This window comes from Chiloscyllium plagiosum, chromosome 45 (genome assembly GCF_004010195.1).
Source record: "Chiloscyllium plagiosum isolate BGI_BamShark_2017 chromosome 45, ASM401019v2, whole genome shotgun sequence".
Taxonomy (NCBI): Eukaryota; Metazoa; Chordata; class Chondrichthyes; order Orectolobiformes; family Hemiscylliidae; genus Chiloscyllium; species Chiloscyllium plagiosum.
This window is the reverse complement of record NC_057754.1, coordinates 4,533,080-4,558,189: the sequence shown is the minus strand read 5'-3', so window position 1 is coordinate 4,558,189 and position 25,110 is coordinate 4,533,080. Positions and strand designations below refer to the sequence as shown.

The 25,110-nt window shown below is 45.1% G+C and overlaps 1 protein-coding gene across 3 annotated transcripts in view; it reads left to right on the top strand.

Annotated features, from left to right (window-relative positions):
• The window catches only part of rce1a (Ras converting CAAX endopeptidase 1a), a 33,340-nt gene extending 12,561 nt beyond the window's left edge, over positions 1–20,779 (top strand). For 2 of the 3 annotated variants that reach the window (XM_043682680.1, XM_043682679.1), the window contains exons 2-8: positions 2,098–2,200; positions 5,651–5,734; positions 8,310–8,388; positions 13,589–13,756; positions 15,954–16,025; positions 18,261–18,323; positions 19,300–20,779. In XM_043682680.1, coding sequence (XP_043538615.1) covers positions 2,150–2,200; positions 5,651–5,734; positions 8,310–8,388; positions 13,589–13,756; positions 15,954–16,025; positions 18,261–18,323; positions 19,300–19,529 — 747 coding nt within the window. In that variant the 5' untranslated portion in view covers positions 2,098–2,149 and the 3' untranslated portion in view covers positions 19,530–20,779. The remainder of the gene's footprint in view (positions 1–2,097; positions 2,201–5,650; positions 5,735–8,309; positions 8,389–13,588; positions 13,757–15,953; positions 16,026–18,260; positions 18,324–19,299) is intronic. The other variant, XM_043682681.1, reaches the window with a different exon arrangement.
• The last annotated feature ends 4,331 nt before the right edge of the window (positions 20,780–25,110 follow it).

Genomic DNA, 25,110 nt, shown 5'->3' with positions numbered 1-25,110 from the left:
CATTTCTGAACTGACAGCCAGACTACTGCGACCACTAGGACTCATAACAGCACACAAACCAACAGCCACTCTCAGACAACAACTCACCAGGACGAAGGACCCGATACCCAGCATGAGCAAAACCAATGTAGTGTACAAAATCCCATGCAAGGACTGCACGAAACACTACACAGGACAAACAGGAAGACAGCTAACGATCCGCATCCATGAACACCAACTAGCCACGAAATGACACGACCAGCTATCCTCAGTAGCCACGCACGCAGGTGACAAGCAACATGAATTTGACTGGGACAACACTACTATTATAGGACAAGCCAAATAGAGATCAGTCAGGGAATTCCTAGAGGCATGGCACTCATCCACAGATTCAATCAATAAGCACATCGATCTGGACCCAATATACCGGCCACTGCAACGGACAGCTGGAACTGACAACCAGAAGCGACAGATTCAAACCACTACAAATGCCGGAGGAAAGATCATAGAAGCGCTTCACAGGAGGCTCCCAAGCAGTGAGGATGTCACCTAGACAGGGGACGAAAGGTCTGCAACACAAATTCCCAGCTCGGCGAACAGGACCACAACAACTATTTAGATAGACACCTCAAACACCATAGTGTACAAAGCTTTAGCCCAAGTGCTGGAAAATGGATTTAGAATGGATGGATGTTTGATGTGACCAGCATAGACACAAGGGCTGAAGGTCCTTTTTCTGTACTGTAAAAAGAACTATGACACCATGATTTTTATTTTCTATCCTTTTGGTATACCACTCCTGGTTGTTTGTTTGACAAAGTAAAAGTTTCAGAGCCTGCCCTCTGACATGCAAACTGTGGTCAGTGACTGGGGGTTAGATTGTCTGAGAGACAATATCATGACATAGTTTGTTTTCCAAGATTGTCTCAACAATTATGTCTTTTCAATCAGAATTGCAAACCCTAATGCAATAAAAAAAACATTGCACAATGGCATGTGGTGGTTAGGTTAGCTGGTGCAAAATAAATTATCTAAGTAATACCAGACTTGTAAAATGAATTCCACCCTCTTCCGGGCAGAGCTTTGCAAGCCCATGATTATCGATAGATGTTTCTGGCTTTTGTGATTGAAACAGAAATATCTTAAGGATTCAGAGATTTAGCAATCTGTCTCTGTCCTTCAAACCAATAATGATTAGTATAATTGAACAAAGAACTGTGGATGCTAGAAATCTTAAAAGATATGCTATTGCAAGATTTGTTTGTTGATAATTTGTGCTCTTTGGAATATTCTGGAGTGGAGAAAATGAACTGGAGAAATTTAGGCTTCCTGTTTGGAACTGTTCCAATCGACTTCCTCTGACTGCAACCAAAATAGCACTCGACATCTGTGACTGTGGAACATTGTCTGTCCTTGAGCTGACTCCAGCCTTTGGTCGAGGGCTAAATCTTCCTCATCCAGCAACCCTCGTCCATTCTCCACATAGTATGTTGTGCTCACTTTCTTCTGACATTAACCATTCAATTGTAGCCAGAACTTCTCCAGCACTGGCTTCTGTTTGTGCACCTGCATTGCCAGACTGTCCAAGATCTCATGTCAGTCCCTACTTTTTCCTCATCTACATGCTGACCATTGCCCTAGCACCCCCCTGAAGTGGGTCACAAGATATCACAAAATCCCTACAGTGTGGAAGCAGGCCATTTGCCCATCACATCCACACTGACCCTCCAAAGAGAAACCCACCCAGACCCACAGCCCCCACTACCCTATCCTGCAATTCCCGTGGCTAATCCGCTGAGTCTATGCATCCCTGGACTCTAGCACAGCTAATCCACCTAACCTGCACATCTTTGAACTGTGGGGGGAAACCAGAGCACACAGAGGGAGCTCATGCAGACACAGGAAGAATGTGCAAGCTCCACATACACAGTCACCTGAAGGTGGAATTGAACCTAAGTCCCTGGTGCTGTGCGGCAGCAGTGCCAACCACTGAATCAACCTGCTGGCCCTCGTATATTGTGATTTTCAAAATGTTGTGTGTCTTCTGTACCTAGAATACAGATCCCTCCACAAAGTTGTTTTTGTCTGAACAAATTCCTTTTTTTTGCGTTTCACCAGGGATCATCCGACTGTGATTAAACGGCGGTTCACCAGCGTCCTGATCGTCTCGATGCTATCTCCATTGTGGGTCTGGACATGGCGGCAATACACAGGTTTCAAGGTACATCAGCCCTCTTATTGCCCTCGTGGTCTTGCATACCATCAGTGACTGGTGAATCAAATGCTGTTGAGACCTTGTGGCACCTCCAATTCAGCCCTCTTGAGCATTGCTGATTTCCATCATAGAGCTGTACAGCACAGAAACAGATCCTTTGGTCCAACTTGTCCATGTCGACCAGATATCCTAAATTAATCTAGTCCAATTAGCCAGCATTTCACTTCACCATTGGTAACTGTAACTTCAGCTGCCTGGACTTTAAGCTCTGTGTTCCCCTCATGAAACGTCTCTGCTACTCTCTCTCTTTCTCTCTCTCATAACTCTCGGACCGAGCCTCTGGGTAGCTTCCCCTAATGTCTACTTAACTGTCTTTGATAAAGTTTCCATTAAGTGGTTTGAGACTTCATACCATGTTAATTGCATCGTATACATGCAGGTAGTTGTTGATACTCTTTAATTGTCCATTTGAGTAAGGCACTTTGCAAGATTTCAAACATCATGCACAGTGGCTCCAAAACAGACATCAGTCTGTCGGATTGAGTTGCTGATTTTTAGTTTGCAGTTGCTCTGTGCTCAGTAACATCGATGGGGTTCTTCAGTTATCCTACTCTCACGAAGAATGCAACTCGGAAAATCAGAGTTGACAGGTTTTATGGGCCAATGGGGAACCTGCTGTTTCCCATTGCAAGTGTAGCATCACAGAGTCAGCCTTAAATATCCCACTTTACTCCTGCATCCTGGTTATTATTGAGGAGCCAGAGCACCTTCAGAATTTCCAATTTTAGCATTCCAATATTTCATAGAATCACAGAGTCTCTATACATGGAAGCAGACCATTTGGCCCATTGAGTTCACACCGGCCCTCTGAAGAGCATCCCACCCAGACCCACTCCACCCCTATAACCCTGCATTTCCTATGGCTATTACACCTAGCCGACATATCCCTGGATACAACGGGCAATTTAGCATGACCAATTCACCCTAACCTCCACATCCTCAGACTATGGGAGGAGCCTGGAACCGCAGAGCAAAGCCACACAGACACGCGGAGAACATGCAAACTCCAGACAGTCACCTAATGCTGGATCGAACCTGGATCCTTGACACTGAGAGGCAGCAGTGCTAGCCACTGTGCCACCCCCTGTTTGGATTCTAAGAAGTCACTTAACAGGATATTGCTTTTTTTTAAGCTAACATCTCGTGCTCTGCAGCTTCTGTGCCATTATACTAGCTTTGTCCTGCTCTGTTGGAATGCTAAATGTCTGTCTGATGTTTCAGTTGTGTGACTTGGCATTGATGAATGCCCTGGAGAAAAGCTCTTTCTTTTTAATATTGTGTATTCTCTTAAAATTGTGCTTTATCCATGGAATCACAGACTTATAATGCTGCAGAAGGAGCCCATTCAGCCTATTGTTTCTGTATTGGTTCTCTGTATTTTAACTTGGTACTATTTCCATGTAGCCCCACACACTGTTTCTATTTAAACAATCATCCACTGCCCTCAATTAAGCCTTAACCTCTGCCCAGTTAGTACATTCCATACACCAACCACTCGCTGTGTTCAAAGTTTTTTTTCCCCCACACCTCACGTATGCTTCTTTTGGAAAACACTTTAAAACGTGCTCTCTGGTTTCTCAATCCTTTTGCGAACACGAGCAGTTATTTCGTGTCCAGACCCTTTACAGTTTTGGAAACTTCAAACAAATCTTCTTTTCCAATCTTTCCTCATGACTGAAGTGTCTCCTCCCTGCAACCATTCTCCTATACCTCTTCTGCAATTTCTCCAGTGCATTCGCATTCGTCCCATAACGTTGTGCCCAGTTGCAGTATCTCAGTTGAGGTCTAACCAGTGACTGCGGTAAGTTCTTCATAGCGTACCTGCTCTTGAATTCTGTGTCTCTGTTTCCAAAGCTCTGTTAACAGCTCTCTATATCTTCCCTGTTGTCTTTAATAACCTGTGTGCATATACATTCAAGTCTGCCTGCTCCTGCACACACTTTAGAATCGTGCCCTTTACTTTATATTGACTGTTCTTAGTACCAAAGTGTATCACTTCACACTTGACTGTATTGAATTTCATCTGCCCTCTCCACAAATGCCCTTTTAAATTTCTACATCGCACTTTACAATGCTCCCAAGTTAGGTTTCACCTGCAAACTTTGACGACATGTCCTGCACACCAAGATTTAGAATCATTTTTCAAAACATCAGGAACTCCGCCGCAATCTTTGCTCCAGCCCCTAAAAGTACCCATTAACCATTATATTCTGTTACCTATCCCTCAGCCAATTGCGTTTCCTAAGTTGCTGCTATTCCTTGACCAATGACTTTCCCCTCATCCCAGACAATCAAACAAATTTTAGTGGCTGGTTCTCAGTGACCAAGCAAGCAGGCCCCATCTACTTTATTGCAATTCTAATGACACCAATGTACTGTGAGAGCTGAGGTACAAGCTTGATGGATCCATCTCTGGAACTGTTTCAAAACCCTGCAGTAGGGTGCTGTTTGGGTGAGGCTGGTTTTGAGCACAGGGTTCCTGAATAACACAGCACTTTTTTTATGTATCTTTATTGGACAAAACTTTTATGCTTTTACAAAAAAGAAAACCAGAAGTTATGAAAGTACAAAAATACATAAAGTAGAAATAATACCACATTATTATATTGCAGTATTATTAACAATAAACTACCTACCACTCTTTGGGATGCAATCGTCTTATATTAACTAAACCCAAGTTAAAATAAACTCAAATTAAATGAGATAGTATTAACTTAAATTACAATCCAATAAAATTAAATTACATTACTATGCACTATTACTCTACTCCACTCACCGCCCCTCCACCAAATTTCCCGTCCATGGGAGTAAAAGTTATTATACCCATGTTTATTAGGCCTCCTTCCCCCGGGGTCCCCGGACCAACATATACGGCCCTCGTGGCTATGTAAAGGCCCTAATCAGTACCGCCGATAGGTCCATGTCTATGTAATTTAGAAAAGGCCACGTCTAATAAAACTGCTCTGTTCCATGGTGCACATACTCATCAGATAATCTTGGGGGACATACTCCATCACAAGCCTGCGCCATACCTCAAGATCTGGATGTTTCTCTGATATTCAGTTCATTAAAATATTCTTCCTCGCACAGTGTGTAAGAATGTTAAATAATCTCTTCCCGTGCTCACCCAGTGAGGGCAGATTCGGTAGTCCCAAAACAAGGGTTAATGGATTCGCCTTAACTTCAATTTCCAGGATCCTCTCCAGCTCATTCACTATGGCACCCCAGTATCTGCGAATCTTGTAGCAGGACCAAAAGCAATGTGTGAGGGTGCCTATGCTGATTTTACATTTGGGACATTCCGGAGAAGATAACACAACACTCTTCGACATCGCGGTGCTTCATAAATGTAGCAGAAACTACCAGCGGATCTGACTGGTTGCATGTTTTGATTAGACAGGTCCATCGCTGCTGATGCTAATGGGGGTCCATCTGGAGGGGCTCTTTGCTGCTGCCTGCCTTCCACTCTTACTGACAATGGTGAGTGAACAAATGGAATAGGTAAAGTCTGAATGGTACTGTGGGAATGCAGGTTGGCAGACTTTTCTGCGTCGCTAGAAGGTAAAGCAGTTCTTTTTATGTACTTATGCAGAGAAGTTATGTCTCTAGAATGTTGGCTCGATCAGATTTGAGTATTATATGCAGCCTCTTGTCTCCTTATTTTAGCAAGGATACTGAGGCATTGGAAGATGCAACAAAGACACACATAAATAATGACCAGAACTGAAGTTATTAGAAAGACTAAAAAGTGTGGTACGCCTTCCTCAAAAAAGAGAAGGCCGATGGCTAACTGGATAAATATCTTTAACATTTGTCAAAGTTTTTGAAAGGGTCGGCATGGAGAAAATGTTTCCACTTCTGAAGGGTATTGTGGAGGAGATCCACAATAAAGACATTGAGAGCAGAAAGTCCCATTTTCCAACCAAGTCATAGTGTTTTACAGTGCGGAAACAGGCCCTTCAGTCCAACTTGTCCATGCTGACTTGATATCCTAAACTGACCTAGTCCCATTTCCCAGCATTTGGCCCATATCCCTCTAAATCCTTCCTATTCACGTACCCATCCAGATGCCTTTTAAATGTTGTAATTATACCCACCACCTTTAGCAATCCATTTCATACACGCACCACTCTCTGCGTGAAAAAGTTGCCCCTTCGGTCCCTTTTAAATCTTTCACTATTACCTGCTTTCTGATTGTTTCAAGAGCGCGTTACTCCAGAAGACTATCTTCAATGCGGGCAATTCACCCCTTTCCTGACTTCAGCTTCTATGCTCTTACAGAGTCGTAGAGTTGTACAGCATAGAAACAGACTCTTCAGTCCAACTTGTCCGTGCCAATCAGATATCCTAAATTAATCTAGTCCCATTTGCCAGCATTTGTCCCATATCCTTCCAAACCTTTCCTCTTCATGTACCCATCCAAAAGTTGTAACTGTATCTGCCTCCAATACTTCCTCTGACAGCTCATTCCATACAGGCACCCTTATCTGCATGGAAAAAGTTGCCCCTCAGCTCCTTTATAAATCTTTCCCCTCTCACCTTAAACCCATGCCCTCTCGTTATTGATTCCCCAACCCTGGGGGACAAAACCTTGTCTATTCCTCCTATCCACGCCCCTCATGATTTTATAAACCTCTATAAGGTCAGCCTCAACATCCGATGCTCCAGGGAAAAAAGCCCCAGTCTATCCTGCCTCTCCCTGTATCTCAAACCCTCCAATCCCAGCAAGGTCCCTTTCTGAACCCTTTCAAGTTTCACAACATCTTTCCTATAGCAGGGAGAGCAAAATTGTATGCAATGTTCTAAAAGTGGCCTAGCTAATGTACTGTATAGCACAACATGACATCCCAACCCTACCCTCAATGCCCTGACCAATGAAGGCAAATGTATCAAATGCCGCCTTCACCACTCTGTCTACCTGCGACTCCACTTTCAAGAAACAGCGCATCTGCACCCCTTGGTCTCTTTGTTTGGCAACATTACCCAGGCCTTATCATTAAGTGTACAAGTCATTCCCTGGTTTGTCTTTCCAAAATGTAATACCTCACATTTATGTAAATTAAACTCATCTGCAACTCCTTGGCCCATCTGATTAAGGTCCCATTGTACTCTGATTACTGGTCACCTTCGCTGTCTACTATGCCTCCAATTTTGGTGTCATTTGCAAACTTACTAACCATACTTCATACATCCACATCCAAATCGTTAATGTAGATGATGAAGAGCGGCGGACCCAGCACCGATCCTTGTGGCACACTGCTGGTCATCAGCCTCCAATCCGAAAAATAGCCCTCCACCATTACCCTCTGGCTTCTATCTTCAAACCAATTTTGTAACCAATCAGCTAGCTCCCCCTGGATTTCATGTGATCTAACTTTGCTCATCTACGATGTGGAACTTTGTCAAACACCTTGCTGAAATCCATATTGTTGAATGGCAAGACAGAATTCTTGCTAGGGAGTTGCGAGAGTGCCATTTACATCCAGTAGCATGCTTTAACACCTTGTTATATCATCTTGCCTCATTTTGATATACAATTTCCCATTCTCCCACTCGCCAGATAGAAACCAGACATCGATAATTCCCGACAAAGTCTGTGAGGGTACCTGGTGACTTCAGCTTTCTCTTACAGCCTTCCATCTTGTATACCAAGTCCCAGTATCTTAGGGCATGCTGTATGGGCAGCGACTGCATACTCCCTTGTCCATTAACACCTCTAGGTCTCTGTTGGCAAAGTGATCTGTGGATTTCCTTCAGTCTGTCACGTCCTGAGTGATTGACAGGAACTGTGAAGGGCAGTTGCACATTGCCAGTGCTTGTCCAGGTGCTCAGCTGGGTTTCGAAGGTGGCGAGTGTGCCAGGATTCCCGTGAAGTCAAAGTCATGGCTTGTACCTCTGGCTGTGGCAATTCTGAAAATTTGACAAATAGGTGTGTACTGCATTGGGAAGATAAACAGGCCAGGGCTGACTTAAAGATACCCTCCTGGAGCTCACCAACTTTGTCACATAAGCCAAATTCTGGTAGCACTCAGCCCTATTTCTGTGTGTCTGGCAGGTGCTGTTCTTTGGGCCATTGATACAGCTGGTCATGGACTATCCTTGGGATTTCCTCGAAGGGATGAAGATGATTCTAGGTAAGCTTGTGCATTTAGTGCCTAGATAAGATAGGATTGTAGGAGTTTAATAATAGTGAATCTGGCATGAAGCATGATAACTCATGTTCTGTGGAATTTTCATCTTCAAACAGTCCAGTATTCTGTCCCCTTCCCCCTCAATGTACCAGGTGCTATAGTCCTGTAGAGTCATAGAACCATACCACACGGAAACAGACTCTTCGGTCTAACCAGTCCATGCCGACTGTAATCCCAAACTAAACTAGTCCCACCTACCAGTGCTTGACCCAATTCCCTCCAAACATTTCTTAATCATGTACCTATTTAAATGACTTTTATCATTGTAACTGTACATGCATCCACCACTTCCTTAGGAAACTCATTCCACACATGAACCACTTTGTTAAAATAAAATTGTGCCTTGTGTCCTTTTCAAATCTTTCTTTTCTCATTTTAAAAATATGCTCCCGATTCTTGAAGTTCCTCCACTCTAGGGAAAAGATACCTGCCATTCACTTTATCTATACCCCACATGATCTTATAAACCGCTATACCTCTAACGTCCTTCGCTCCAGTGAAAAAAAAGGTCCCGGCCTATTCGGCCTCTCCTAATAAGTCAAACCTTCCACTCCCAGCAACATCTTGCTAACTCTTTTCTTCTCCAACTAAGTAATATCCTTCCTATAACAGGGCGACCAGAGCTGGACACAGTATTCCAGAAGGGGCCTCATTAACATCCCGTTGAATCTCTACATAACATCCCAACTCCTACATTTAAAAGTCTGAGCAATGAAGGCAAACATGCAAAATGCTTTCTTCACCATCCTATCTAGATGTGATGCAAACTTCAAGGAATTACATACCCAAACCCCATGGTCCCTCTGTTCTAAACATTACCCAAGGCCCTACTTTTAATTTTATATGTCATGCCCTTGTTTCTTTTAGATTAGATTCCCTACAGTGCGGAAACAGGCCCTTTGGCCCAACAAATCCACATCGACCCTCCCAAGAGTAACCCACCCAGACACATTTCCCTCTGACTAAAGCACCTAGCACTCTGGGCAATTTAGCATGGCCAATTCACCTGACCTGCACATCTTTGGACTGTGGGAGGAAATCGGAGCACCCAGAGGAAACCCACGCAGACACGGGGAGAATGTGCAAACTCCACACAGACAGTCACCCAAGGCTGAGAATCGAACCTGGGACCCTGGTGCTGTGAGGCAGCAGTGCTATCCACTGAGCCACCGTGCTGCCCAAAATTTCGTTTTACCAAAATGCAATACCTTACATTTATCCAAATTAATCCACTCCTTTGTAGTTGGGAATCAAATGCAAGCTATTTTGACCATTTAAAGGATGCATTGACAGGAACCAGAGAGTGAAATAGCTACTTGTTTCTTTGTCAGGGTTTAGGAGACTGGATGTTGTGGTGGCTGAAAGAGAATTATAGGCTCCAGATAAAGGAAGCTGGCTAACCTTTATTGGTCACACATTGGCTTTTCAGCTGTCAGACCTGTGATCCAGTCAAGCTCAGACTGAATTCTACCCCGTCAGCTGCTGAACTTCCCTCCGCCAACCCCAGTGAAAACAAAATCAACCATTCTTTTGTTGCACAGGGGAATCTTGCAAAAGTCTGCAGTTCCCTTCACGTGCAGGAGTAGAAGATTGGGCTGCCAACTCTAGTGGGACTTATTCCTGGAGGTTTCATTACTCATCACACTGCCTTCAACCACCATGCTCTGCGCTTACCCTGACATTGGTCACCCCTGCATCTCCTGGCTTATGGGGAAACAAACAGATCCCAGGGATGATTCTTGACTGTCAGTCTGTAGTGATTGTAACAAGGTCAGCCAGCATAGAATATGAGTTCCCTGATTGGGGCTGTTAATCTGGTCCAATCAGGGAGCCCTGGCTGACAGATGAAAAGGGGAGTGTCAAAAAAATAAGCACTACCGCAGTAAGGCGGTAGTGTGGGGGTAAAAAAAGGGGGGAAAAGAAAAAACAACAAACAAGTGTCAGACATCTTGTTCACTCCGAGAGCTTGCTCTGAGGGAGCTGGACCAGTGTCAAGGACTCTCCCTTGTTTGTACAAAGAACAATTGGTAAATAAACAGGAGTGTCAGACCTCCTGTCACGCCGAGTGCTGGCTGTGAGGGAGCTGGATCAAAAACAAATAAAAAGGGGAGTGTCAGAGATACTGCCACTGATAGCTGACTCTGAAGAGGCAGTACTAAAGTAAAGGACTATTCACGTGTAAGTAAAAGGGTGACTTAGTGATGGAATGCTGGCCTCTCTGGAGTTTTATTTTACAGTCAAGCAGGTATTTATTATCTCCCTTATCTCTGACATTTCATCGATTAACGTATTCAAGGAAAATTAAAACCGAATGCACAGTATTTTTTGTTGTTAATTTCTGCTTGGTTATATTTGCAGCAACATCCTGGATGTGAAACTTTAGCCCCAGGACATAATCCTGGAGGATTGACAACCTTAAGTCAAAGTATTTCATTGGTCACGCATTTCCCTAAAGACATTCATGTAGATGTGAGAAGGTGCGACATAAATGAGGTTATTCCTTTCATCTAAAGTGAAGGCAGAGTACTGTGGATGCTGAAGATCGGAAATGAAAAACGAAAGTGCTGGATAACCTTAGCCAGTCTGGCAGCATCCGTGGAGAGTTAACATTTCGACTCTGGTATAAGTCTCCGTTAGAATCCGGTATCTTGAATTGGCAAGCCACAGGAAGGTCAGAGCCATGCTTGTGGACTGAGCAGGACTGTCCTGCAAAGTCAACAAAGGTGAACCAGCAATTTACACGTGCTACTTTTGATCTACGTCTGTGTTCGTTGTTCACAATGCAGTCTCCTGTGCACTGGGGAGACCAGACGTAGACTGGTTGCTTATCTTCAGTTCCAAAGAAAAATCGTACTGAACCCGAAACGGTAATTCTGTTTCTGTCTCCACAGATGCTACCAGACCTGCTGAGTTTCTCCAAAACTTTGGTTTTATTTCTTTGTTTCACCCGTGTGGCTCCTTCCAGTTTTACCTTACCTCTGCCCGTAAGCTTCTCAACCTTCATGACTTCTTGGACTGTGGGCCCCATCTCTTCCTTTCAGATTGCTTTTCAAAGAGATGATTCTGGATTAGCTGATCTTTTCATCCCAGAGCAAGGTGGTGCTGTGGTAAAGCTGGTGAGGGCACCTATGGGGAACGTCACAGCATTAAAGCATTCCTTAAATTCTAGCAGGTGTGGAGAAAAGGGCTGGGGAAGGGGTTACGGCTAAGCCCTTTCAGACAGCCAGCACACCTACCACAAGCCACATATCACCCCCTGACAGTAATCCTTTCCACTTGCTTATCACTAGTTCCCTCAAGTTAAAGATCATTCTTTGTGCAAAGATCTTGCCCAGTCTCAAATTTACTTTTATAATGGCCATATACTGTGTTGAACTTTCCTAATTTAACAGTTTAGCTCAAAGTGTCAACTTGCACCAAGTACTAGAAATTCTCAAACCAACACATTGCTGCCAACAGATCTACCTCTGTTGTAAATTGGCTGCTGCATTTCCTAATTTGCACCAGTGATTACACCTCAAGTGTTTCATTGACTTCTAATTGCTTTGGAGCATCCTAATCTCTTGAAAGGTATGACATAAATACTAGTTCTTTTTCTGGATGCCTTGAGATGCTGACCCTCCATCACCTTTGTATGAAGATGAAAAAGCAAAGTTTCTTCAGTCTTTTGTCCGGACCCTGCTGATTTTTTTTTAGATTTGATTTAGGTTTTATTGTCATGTGTACTCAAGTACGGGGTACAAGAATACAGTGAAAAGTGTGCAATGTCGCCACACATGACACCATTTTAGGTACAAAGTAACTCGATACGAAATCTTAGTTTTAGAAGTATAAAAAAAAGAAATAAATTCTAACAAGTTCAGCATTACAGTTTTCTTAGTATAAAAGTAAAAGAAAATTTCAAATGTTACAATCCTTTCTTAAGCCAAGGTCCTGCAAATACTTCAAACTACGTTTTTACCAGCCCAGTCTCTGCCAAGACTGCCACTGTCACCATGACCGAGTTCTAAAGACTAAAGAACTAAAAAAAAAGAAAGGAAAAAGAATGAGCAAAGAAGAGATAAAAGCAGAGGGAGCAGGCAGTCTCCGGTGAGGAGCACTACTCTGCCGCCATCTTGCTCAGAAGTCTTCTCGAGCCAGTGCTCCTCACGATACTTTCTGTACCTTGGTAGCAAGGACAATCAAGATGTGATTGTAATGTCCGTCGAGGACAAAGTAGCCCCTTGTTTAGGAACCTGGTACACAGTGACAGTATGCTGAGTGCAAGAAGTAGGAGAAAGTGAGGACTGCAGATCAGAGTCAAGAGTGTAGCACTGGAAAAGCACAGCAGGTCAGGCAGCATCTGAGGGGCAGGAGAATCGAGGTTTCAGGCATAAGGGCTTATGCCCGAAACATTGATTCTCCTGCTCCTCGGATGCTGCCTGACCTGCTGTGCTTTTCCAGCACTACACTCTTGACACTGAGTGCAAGAAGTGCTGGGGCAACCCAGCAAGGCCGCTTCGATGCTACCTCATAAACTTGTATTGTCTTTCAACATGATAGACAATACAAGAGCATATCCATGAGAACAACAGTTCAAGTTCCCCTCTATGTTTTGCACCATCCTAATTTTGGAAACATATTGGACTCTGCTTCACTGTCACTGGTTAAAACCTCTGAACTCCCCACCTAATAGTTTTGTGGGACATCTTCACCACATAGTTTGCACCATCCAAGAAGGCAGTTCACCATCACTGCTAACTTTTCCAGTCATGCTCACGTCCCTTCAATGAATTTGTTAAAAAGAAAAGTCCTTGTCTAATGCTTTGTGGATCTTTCCTCATTCAGAGAATAGTTAAATAGATGAGGGAAATGTGTTCATCTGTCCCTGACAGGTAACATGATGTGGAGGTGCCAGTGTGGACGACATGGGAAATGTCAGAAGTGGCACAACACCAGGTTAGAGTCCAACTGGTTTATTTGAAATCACAATCTTTTGGAGCGCTGCCACTTCATCAGGTGACAAAGGAGCAGCGGTCCAAAAGCTTGTAATTCCAAATAAACCTGATATCACGTGACTTCTGACAATTTAACATGTTTCTGCTGTCTTGTGTTCACTGTGAGAGATCAGGCTCTCGTAATCTCGCTGTTGTTTCTTTCCTAGATCCACAGTTTTGGGTGCAGTGCGTGGCAGACATGCGTTGGATGAGGAATCAGGTGGTGGCTCCCCTGACGGAAGAGCTGGTGTTCCGGGCGTGTATGCTGCCAATGCTGGTACCTTGCACTGGCCTTAGCCGTGCCATTGTCACCTGCCCGCTTTTCTTTGGAGTTGGTGAGTGAGTTTGACCGGGTGAGTGCGATGTTACCTTCAGGGGAGTAGGGGAAGTTGGGAACATGTGAGGGGCAAACATCCAGCCTTGGACGATTTCTGAAGTGATGTGCTTACTAGTTTTTGGCTCCGGGTTCAATTCTGAAAGGAGCCACAGTTTGCTCTTACCCTGATATCCATTTGTTCGTGACTGGAGGACATTCAACATTGATTAATAATTGTGTATCAGAATAGCCCTGGTTCACTTTCTTCATGTCAGTTGCTTGTAGCAGGCTATGTTTTGAAATAAATTAGATTAGATTACATTGGATTAGATTACATTAGTGTGTGGAAACAGGCCCTTCGGCCCAACAAGTCCACACCGACCCGCCGTAGCGCAACCCACCCATACCACTACATTTACGCCTTACCTAACACTACGAGCAATTTAGCATGGCCAATTCACCTTACCCTGCACATCTTTGGACTGTGGGAGGAAACCGGAGCACCCGGAGGAAACCCACGCAGACACGGGGAGAACGTGCAAACTCCACACAGTCAGTCGCCTGAGGCGGGAATTGAACCCGGGTCTCTGGCGCTGTGAGGCAACAGTGCTAACCACTGTGCCGCTTATGCAGAGAGCCACTGGTATATGAGGTGTCTTGCTGCAAGACGTGGATAAGGTAGAAACTTGCATCCTTTCAGACGAAAAAAAAACAAGTGAGCAAATATCTGAATGTAGATGATTAAGGCAGTAAGTGGAAATTGATGTAACATTTAGATTAGATTACATTGGATTAGATTACATTAGTGTGTGGAAACAGACCCTTCGGCCCAACAAGTCCACACCGACCCGCCGTAGCGCAACCCACCCATACCCCTACATTTACGCCTTACCTAACACTACGGGCAATTTAGCATGGCCAATTTACCTTACCCTGCACATCTTTGGACTGTGGGCGGCACGGTGGCACAGTGGTTAGCACTGTTGTCTCGCAGCGCCGAGTTCAATTCCCGCCTCAGGCGACTGACTGTGTGGAGTTTGCACGTTCTCCCCGTGTCTGCGTGGGGTTTCCTCCGGGTGCTCCGGTTTCCTCCCACAGTCCAAAGATGTGCAGGGCCAGGTGAATTGGCTGTGCTAAATTGTCCCATAGTGTTAGGTATGGGGTAAATGTAGGGGTAGGGGTATGGGTGGGTTCGCTTCGGCGGGTCGGCGTGGACTTGTTGGGCCGAAGGGCCTGTTTCCACACTGTAATGTAATCTAATCTAATCTAAAAAAAAAATTTATGTCTCTATTAATTGGAGATGGCTATGCAGTAAGTTTGGTGTACAACCTTAGGCCAGCACTCCAGGTGATTTGTCACGTCACCGAGCAAGTAAGTATTTCGTGATTTAGAACATACTGACTTTGGTTTCACTATATTAACGGTGCTATACAAACCAATGTGCTTCATAGGAACATAAGCAGCAAAGCTTAACCAAGCCAAAGAATAGACTTGGTTACTAAAACGTATGGTCAAAGGCCACGTCTTTAGGAGAATTTTAAAGTAGGGAGAGGGAATTGGACAGGTTTAGGGAGGAAATTCCAGAGCATGGGGCCTAAACATCTGAAAGCACGGCCATTAGCAATGTGGTGGAGAGAGTGAATACGCCCAAAAGGCCAAAGTCAAGGGGGAAGGCCCTTTTCAAAAGGTTTTAAACCTGGAAGGAGTTAGAAGTAGAGTAGCATCTTAACGTGGATGAGAGTTTTAAAAGTGTTCCAGGGACTAGGTCACCGAGCACAGTGGTACTGGATGAATGGGACTCCGGTAAATGTTAGAATAGAGTGATGTAAGTCACCTCCCCACCACAACGCCCAGATCCCCCTCCAGCACAGTCTAACAGCTCAGCCAGAAAGAGAGTGAAAAGTTAATGCACGTAGACCAGGAAAGTCCCCAGTTTGACCATCAGTCCTGGGTTTCCTGATCTCAGTCGGAGATACGGTCAGGGCTGTGATGTCTCTTTGTCAGGGGAGGAATAGACCTGCCCTCCCATGAGATTCCTGCTGATGTTTATTAACTGTGAGCACTGGCTTCCTTCTGCCATCCACACAACAGCAGCTAAAGGACAGGCTCTTCAAAAATGCCTTGGGAGCTGAGGTGTAGCTCAGAGAGACTTGCTGACAAGGAGAGAACATTTTTATTTTTATAACAAATTTTGGTTTCCTTCCCCCCCCCCGCAGCTCATTTTCACCACGTGATCGAGCTCCTGAAGTTCAAGCAAGGAACCGTCGCAGGAATCTTCCTCTCAGCAGGTACGAAGACATTGCCAGCGGAAGGGAGAAGGGTTTGGATAAAACCTTTGGTTAAGGTGATGGTGGGAGTGTGTATAGTGGAGCTGGGCACATGCTCCTTCGGTCATGAGATGTGGCCACCACTGACCAGGCCAACCCTTGCTGCCCATCTGAATGCTAACTCACTTCAGAGGACAGTCAGGAGACAACCACATTACCATGGGTCTGGAGTCGTGCGTAGTTCGGACTGGGTAAGACTGGCAGATTTCCCTCCATAAAGGAAATCCGTGAGCCAGATGGGTTTCTACAACAGTTGATGGTTGTTGTGGTCGCTGTTACGGAGACTCACTTTCAATCCCAGATTTGTTAGTGGGATTTAAATGCCACCAGCTGTCACGCTGGGATTTGAACCCATATCTCCAGAGCATTAGCCTCATCTGCAAATAATGGTCCAATGATTTTTACCACTGCGTCACCATCTTCCTCAATATTGCTGAGAGCATGTGATAGGGGTAGGCATACCATTCAGGGCAGCCTTGACTTTGGTTGATGATGTAAAGTGGATGATATTGAATCGGGTGCCTGTTGTATATTTCTGCCACTGAGGCTTTCTTAACAGTAACAGCTCAATGGATGAAATCACATTATAGAATCCCATTGAATCCCTATAGTGTGGAAGCAGACCGTTTGGCCCACTGAGACCACACTGACCCTCCGAAGAGCATCCCACCCCTCTACCCTATCCTCATAATCCCTCATTTCCCATGGCTATCCCACCTAGGCTACACATTCTTGGACACTCTGCAATTTAGCATGGCCAGTCCACCTAACCTGCTCATCTTTGGACCATGGGAGGAAACTGGAGCACCCGGAGAAAACTCACACAGACACAGGGCGACCGTGCAAACTCCTCATAGACAGTCGCCAAGGATGAACTTAAATGTTGGTCCATGGCACAGTGCTAACCACTGAGCCACCATGCTGCCCATATATTGATGATATTCCACTGGGATTTTTAAAAGGTACCAGCCTATTATTTTAATTGGATTAACAAGGTTGACATGGTCGGGATGGTTCCTCTTGAGAGTGAGTCCAGAACAAAGGGGACACAGTTTTAAAATTAGGGGCTGCCTTTTCAGGATAAAGATGAGGACAATTTTATTCTCTGAGGGTTGTGCAACTTGAGAACTCTACCACCTCCAAAGAAGCAGGGTCATTCAGTAGTTTTTCAGATGGTTGTGGATAGGTTCTTGTTAGTTAAGGGAAACTAAGGTTATTGGTGGGGAAGATGGGAATGTGGGATTTGAAACACAAATAGATCAGCCGTGATCCTCTTGAATGGTGGAGCAAGCTCAAGTGCTTGAACTTCTGTTCCTAATTTGCATATTTGTAGCAGATTGAGTAAATTGCCAGAAAGTTGTTTTCAATTCATTTTTGAGATGTGTGTGTGTCACTGGCTGGCCAACATTTATTAGCCGTCCCTAGTTGCCCCCTTGAGGAGGTGGGGGTGATCTGCCTTGAACCACTGCAGTCCACTTGCTGTGGGTTGACCCACAATGCCCTCGGGGAGGGAGTTTTTGGATTGTGACCCAGCAACACTGAATGCCGATATATTTCCAAGTCAGGATAGGGAGTGGTTTGGAGGGGAACTTGAAGGTGGTGGTGTTCCCATGTATCTGCTGCACTTGTCCTTCTAGATGGAAGTGGTCGTGGATTTGGAAGGTGCTGCCTGAGGAACTCTGGTGAATTTCTGCAATGCATCTTGGGGATAGTACACACTGCAGCTACTGAGTGTCAGTTGTGGGGGAAGTAGATGCTAGTGGATGTGGTGTCAATCAAGTGGGCTGCTTTGTCCCTGATGGTGAAAGGCTTTTTGAGTACTGATGGGACTTAGATTTATCCACTGGATTGGATAATCTCCATCCCAGAGTGCTGAAAAATGTGGCTGCAGGGAAGGTATAGTATTGGTGACCATCTATCAAATTCAGCATGCTGTGGAAATGTTCCTGTCAATCGGAAGTTGGCAAATCTAACGTGCTATTTAGGAAAGGACGGAGATAGAAAACAAAAGGCTACAAATCTGTCAACCTAAAATCCATCAGAGACAAAAAGCTATAGTCCGTAATAAATGATGCAATAATAAGATAGTTTAATGCAAGGTAGATTTGCAACATGGATAGGGCAGTTTAAAAAAAAGACTTAATTTTTTATTTAATTAATGCAAATGTGTTTATTTTTCTTTTTCCCCCTTCCCAGTTTTCCAGTTTTCTTACACTGCAGTGTTTGGAGCATACACCGCATTTATTTTCATCAGAACAGGTCAGTGTATATTACCATTAACACTTAGCACACATCGCTGCCTCCTTTCTGCCTCTCCACTTGTGTTTGAACCAAACTCATCTGACTCCAACTCATTCCTTCCCGGAGACTGGGAACTGTAGAGCTCTTCGGTTTCCTCTCCTTTCTGTCCCATCCGTAATCTTCATGCCTGCTGGTTCCTCAGTTTATTTTCCATCGGCATGTTTTTGTCTTCCGTCGGAGTAATGCGTGTGGTTTAGAAAAATGAATTGATCACCGGGATTCAGTATGAGCAGCTTCTCACAGATAAATGCAGCACCAAAGTAGTCAGGCTCAGTAGACAGGGGTTGAATTGCAAGTTGTATTGTGTGAGAGAAAGCACCCAGTCTTGTTCCTTCACTATCTCCATCACCGAGAAAACAGGTGCTTGACAGATAGAAAGAATTGGTGAGTCACCTCCCTCAGACTGTCCAGTGTGTCATGATTTTTGAACTCCTCCAGATACCCTGATTTGACCACAGCAGTGAATTCCCCTCCCAGACGGTACGCCATTGTCTAATGGTTTATCTCCAAGCAGTTGGGCAGCTAAGTGGAGATAGAGAACATGGCCCTCACTCCTCCTCCCACAAGGCTTTTGTTCCTGGTGTGGCTTTAGCAGATGGGTTGTCCCGACTCTGAAATAGTTTTGGAATCCAGAAGGTTCAGAATGCAAACATGTAGCCATCTTTGATGGTACTCCCAGGTTATTGGTATGTGACTTCAGTCTTTTGTTCTTTTAGAAAAGAAACTAAGTATTCTCAGCAGGGGAAATTTATTTTTGGTATAAAGTTTGGTTTCCCAACAGATCAGTTTCAGCAGAAGGGCCTGAGGAGTACCTGCATGCGGTCTGCTAGTATGTCCTCATATGCTCAGTGCCAGGAAGGAGCTCCTCTGAAGTTGAGGCTCCTTGGTGAACAAGTCATCTTTCCATTGTTGTGACATGCTGTTTATTTTCTAGGTCATCTGATTGGTCCAGTGCTGTGCCACTCATTTTGCAACTACATGGGATTCCCAGCGATTGGTGCTGCCCTTGAGCACCCTCAGAAACTCACCATCTTTTTCTTCTATGTACTGGGAGTCATCCTCTTCTTGCTGTTGCTGTTCCCCATGACGGACCCCTCCTTCTATGGGAGCCTTGCCATTTGCCACTTGACCAAGCCAGACACCAGCACTTCGATCTGCACTTGACCCCAGCTGCGGACCTGTCTGTTGCATCTTTTTTCTCTCTCGCTCTCTCTCTTTCTATTCTCTCTAGCTCTCTAACATTCAGGGAACTCTCCGTCCAGGAGCTGGCAAGTGGATTGGGAAACGTCTCAGGAATTTGGGAGTCTTGTTTGCGAATCCGGAATGGATGGAAGAGGGGAAGGAATACCAAAAAGAAAACAGTACTTGAAATGAGGTGTTTTAGGAGTTTCCCTTCTCGGCTACGAGGGGAAAGAGCAGAATTCCTCCGTTTTGGTACATTTTAATACCCAATCACCTCCCCCTCCCCCTTGAAACTGATGCCTAATGAGACAAACTGTTTATTGAGAGGAGTTGGCCACTGCCCCCCCCCCCCCCCCCGACGCAACCCCACTCAGACCACATCACATTTCAGAACTCCAGGCTTCCGGCCGGTACTCTGCCCACACCATTGTTTCAAAATCTTGCTAGTTTACTGGTCACTTCTTGACCTAACTGTTGGAAAGAGAAGTCCCATTGTAATCACTTCCTGCCATTTACTCACTGCAAGCCTATAACACTACATGACCAAGTCTCCACAAGTCAGGATTCGCTGTTGCTCAGACCACAACTTGTGTGTGTGTGTATAATGTGGAACGTTACAATTTTCTGGAATTTTGGCCAGCTTGTTGATGGGTTGTGATGTGCTTTTTGGACCTGTTTTAAATGTTTTATATTGACAGCGTGACTTGTGCTGGGTCTTTGCCTGATAGCCACCTTAAGGAGTCTGCTCCTTGAGACCAGCCGAGTGAAGGAGGAGGAGTACTTTTTGTTCCCCTCTCTTGATAAAGTCAGGTAGTTGTTCTGAGGGGGAGGGGATCCCTTTCCGTAGTGAGGTTTAAAGCAAGTATTGGAATTGAATTCTGATGGACTGAGCCGAATAGCCCTCACCCTCAGTTATTGAAGAATTTGGGGATATCACTGAATTCTGACCATTGCTGTTTTGTGGGACCCTACTTTGTTCTTTCCATTTACATCAGGAATGTACCAGCCCTTGTTTGTATCACTGTGGCTCATGTAGGCTTGAGCCTTTGGATGCCTTTGAGGAAGGGCAGGAAGGTGGGGGTTTGATGCAGGGTCAGACAGCTTACAATTTAAATCTGTGCTTGCATTAATTTGCAAGTTGCTGATGTGACAATGTTCTAATTTTTTTTTTTAGATTAGATTACCTACAGTGTGGAAACAGGCCCTTCGGCCCAACAAGTCCACACCGACCCGCCGAAGCGTAACCCACCCAGACCCATTCTCCTACATTTACCCCTTACCTAACACTACGGGCAATTTAGCGTGGCCAATTCACCTGACCCTGCACATTTTTGGATTGTGGGAGGAAACCGGAGCACCCGGAGGAAACCCACGCAGTCACGGGGAGAATGTGCAAACTCCACACAGTCAGTCGCCTGAGGCGGGAATTGAACCCGGGTCTCTGGCGCTGTGAGGCTGCAGTGCTAACCACTGTGCCACCGTGCCGCCCACGCCACCGTGCCGCCCACCTGTGTGGGGTTTGCACATTCTCCCCATCTCTGTGTGGGTTCTCTAGGTGCTCCAATTTATTCCCACAGTTCAAAGATCTGCAGGTTAGGTGGATTGGCCATAGTAAAGTGGCCATGTCATCTATTGAGTGAGGCAGTGGGCTGACGACAGGCCTTTGCACAGGCTGTCGGGTGGAAACAGAGGTTCAAACAGAGCAGAGACCAGCCCACAGGAAATTAAAGCGCAGTGTAAGGAATGTGCTAGCTGGACATCAAAGCCTTATTTTGGAAGGCCTTGTGTGAGCCATGGCGAGAGGTTGCATTTTGGGCACCCCCTCGGCCAGTTCTCTTGCAGCAGTTCCAATTTCTCCATCTCCAGTTCACTTGAGCTGTTTAAAACTGGGTTATGGGAAAAGTGAGTCTTTATTTTTAAAGAAAAGAATTGTGCTTGGGGGAGGTCAGATGAGAAACTTTCACACAAAGGTACAGAGCAGGTCTGAGAGTGTGGTCTTGCGTTTCCCAATCCATGCAATCTACCTGAAGAACATGAGCTGTTTTCCAGTATTAGTTAGTGTGTAGGTGAGCCTTTGAAAGGCGAATTAAAGAAAGGTTTTTTAACGACAACTGAATTATAAAGGGAGTATACATTGGCAATATAGAGAGCATAAGTACAATCTGATAAGCTGACTTGTTCCTTTGTTATCGGAGCCTTGTTTTACGGAGCCTGATGAATTGAGGCATCATCTCCGTTGTTTTATCTTGTTATTTTGTGTGTGCGTGCGCGTGGAAGGCAGTGGAATTGTCAGTTACCGCATTTTAGTTGTTAAACCCTGCATTAACCCTGCCACAGCCTCATTCTAGGATACTGTGACGAAAGCTGGCAACACCTGGTCAACTGCCTCATGGCTGTCTGAAGTTGCCTCTTTAATAATTCCACCTGATTCAGGTGGCACAGTGGTAGTCAAAACTCAGAAGGTCCTGGTTCAAATCCTATCCACCTCAGAGGTGCGTCGCAATGTGTCTGAAAAAACTGAGTAAAAATAACTTTAAAAGCCTCCATAAGCTAAATTATCCACAGACTCTTCACTCATGTTGGGACTGTTCAAGTTAACTACACCATTTTCCATTTGGGGCTGACTTTTCTTTCGGGCCACCGATTGGCTCATTCAAATTTGCCGGGACCTGCGCATCAGGGATTTCGGTTCCCAGCTCTCCCTCCCTGGCTGGCAAGCTTAGAATCTTCTCCCCACCACCGAGGCAGTAGTGATGTGAGACGGGCCACTGCAGAGCCATCAGAAGAGGAAGGAATTGTCAGACGCAGCAAATACTGGAGAGACACCAGGTTTGTGGAAAGGCGAGCATGCTGTCGTTTAGACTGCTGTAATGTACACTGAGGTGCAGCAGTACTTCCTCTGTGATGTTAAGGCCCCCCCTCCAACACCATCCCATCCTCACGGATGGAAAAGAAGTATATTTGCCTACCCAATGTTAATTTATGTCTTCTTGCGACCCAATTCGCTAAGGTAAGTGCACTGGAAGCAATCCTTGTTTTAAGCCTGCTGAGCCAGCCCTGGACCAGTGTCTTTTGTGTGTCTGTGCTGGTTTTCCTAGGAAGAGGCTGTCTAGTTCTGCAGTCTGTCTCTATAGCTGTCCCACCAACTATATGTACAAGGTGTAATGCTCGAAACCTTGATGGTGCTGAATTTGTCACCAGCCAGTTAGCGTTTAGAATTCTGTCAACGGCGACCTCTTTTTGACCTCACTACTGAAAAATATGTCTACTATCTTTTGCTGAGGAATTGATCCTCTCAATCTATTCAGAAGTAAATATTTTTTCTAACACAAAGCTGCAGAAATGTTTGTAAATCAAGCAATATATATATTTATATTTTCTAAAAGTAACTATTTTCCTGACAAGTGATTGTATAATGAAAAACCAAGAGGTTTTAAGAGTTTGACTTGAAAAGCAAAATGGAGCTGACAATCTTGTACTGTATCATGTAGGATATAAATTTCTCATTTTAAAGAAAAAAATAAAAAGAAATAGACTGTATACATGGAGCCAAGTCTTTACTGCTGTTGATAATATGTCTGACTCGTGGGCGCATGTGCATTGGTCTACTAAGAGTTTACACACACTTCTGAAGGAACAGAAGGAGCCCTTTGGGCATTCAGAGTTCATGGCTGATCTGTATTCTACCTCCATCCAATTGTTCCTTAATACCATTTTCAGAACCATGTACAAAGCCCTTCAAATGATCTGCAAGCTAAGGTCGTGCATTAGTTCCCTTATACTTTGTTTCAATTTGAAAATAGCCACAGCACAGCTTAAAAAAACAGGAGCAGGAGTAGGCCATTCAGCCCATCACGCTTGCTCTGCCACAGAATATGATCATGGCTGATTCTCCATCTCCTTGCCAAATCCCTGCTTTCTCTCCATGCCCATCAACACACGGCCTCTGGAGATCTAACTGTTTCTTCCTTCAACGTACTTAATGACTTGGCCTTCATAGCCTTCTGAGGTAGTGAATTCCACAGGTTCAGCACCCTTTGAGACACAAATTCTCCCTCGTCTCAATCTGTTTATCATGGCACCATGACCCCTTGTTCTGCGAGTGTTATCTGAGTTAATACTTCACAAAGCAAAGCCAATCATGCTGAAACTCACGATGAAGGCTTTCTACCTGCCTCCTGTTCAGTTCCACAGAAGCTGTAGGTTTCTCACGTTTTTGAGGATTCAAAGGAAACCCCTAAAGCATTTAATGACTCTCTTTGACTGACTCTTAAGACAGTCTGTTTGCTTTTTGGCTACTGTTGAGTCCCCAAGGAAAGTGATGTGGCTTAGGGAAGCCTTTTTGTAAGATTCCTTGTGTCCATTTTAAAGGCAGACTACTTTTTTTTTAAGAAGTACATAAAATATAACTGTCTGTCTGTGACACTTAGCTCTCAATTTTTTACTGATCGTGTTTCCAAAATTATTAATAGAGTGAATGTCAATCTTTTACTCAGAAGTTCAACTTTGAGAAAACCTTAAGATTCTATCTCTGGGGATCCAAGATGGCGGCGACTGAGCAAGTCTGAGTTTATAGTGCTCCTCCCAAGACCTAGGCAAAGTGGGCCACCCTCCTTCACCACACTCACCAAATCAATTAAAAATAGTTTTTACTTAATGTAATTAGTACTAAATTTAAACCGTTGAGTCTCCTGTGAAAATGATTAGGGGGAAAGGAGCCCGCAGTTCTCAGCAGGCAGGAGCCCCTCCCCCGCCCTCCCCAGCTGCAGCAGAGGTGACCGCAGCCGCCCCGGGGGACTTGCCTACGGTGGCGAGCCTCGCAGGAATAATCTGCAAACTCAATGCGAAGATCGATGCTTTCATTGAAGAATCCCGAAGTCGATGAAATTCATTCTCGGCCACGCTACAAAAGCTGAGACATCGAAGAAATTGAATGCCAAGTCAGAGGGGTGGAGGTAAAGGCCGTGACCTCCGAGGCCATTGCAGAATCGGCCGTGGATCAGGTCCGGACTCTCGAGCAGCAAGTCCGGACCTTAGGGAATCACACTGACGACTTCGAGAATCGAGATCGTCGAAAAAATATTCATTTGCTGGGCCTTCCCGAATGGGAAGAAGGTGGTCAGCTTTCAAGGTTCCTTGAACAGTGGCTTCTTCAGTTATTGAATCTGGAGGCTGGATTAGGCCAGGTAAGGGTAGAATGGGCTATCGGGTTGCAATACAAGGGCCCGGCTCGAACCAGCGCCCCCGCCCGGTCCTGTTCCGGTTGCAGAGCTATAAGGTGAGGCAGATGCTCTTGGAAGCCTCCAGAAATCTTGGGAAAGGTCCCCAAGCTGAAACAGGTGTTGCTGGAAAAGCGCAGCAGGTCAGGCAGCATCGAAGGAGCAGGAGAATTGACGTTTTGGGCATAAGCCCTTCTTCAGGAATGAGGAAGGTGTGCCAAGCAGGCTAAAATAAAAGGTAGGGAGGAGGGACTTGGGGGAGGGGCGTTGGGAATGCGATAGGTGGAAGGAGGTTAAGGTGAGGGTGATAGGCCGGAGAGGGGGTGGGGGCAGAGAGGTCGGGA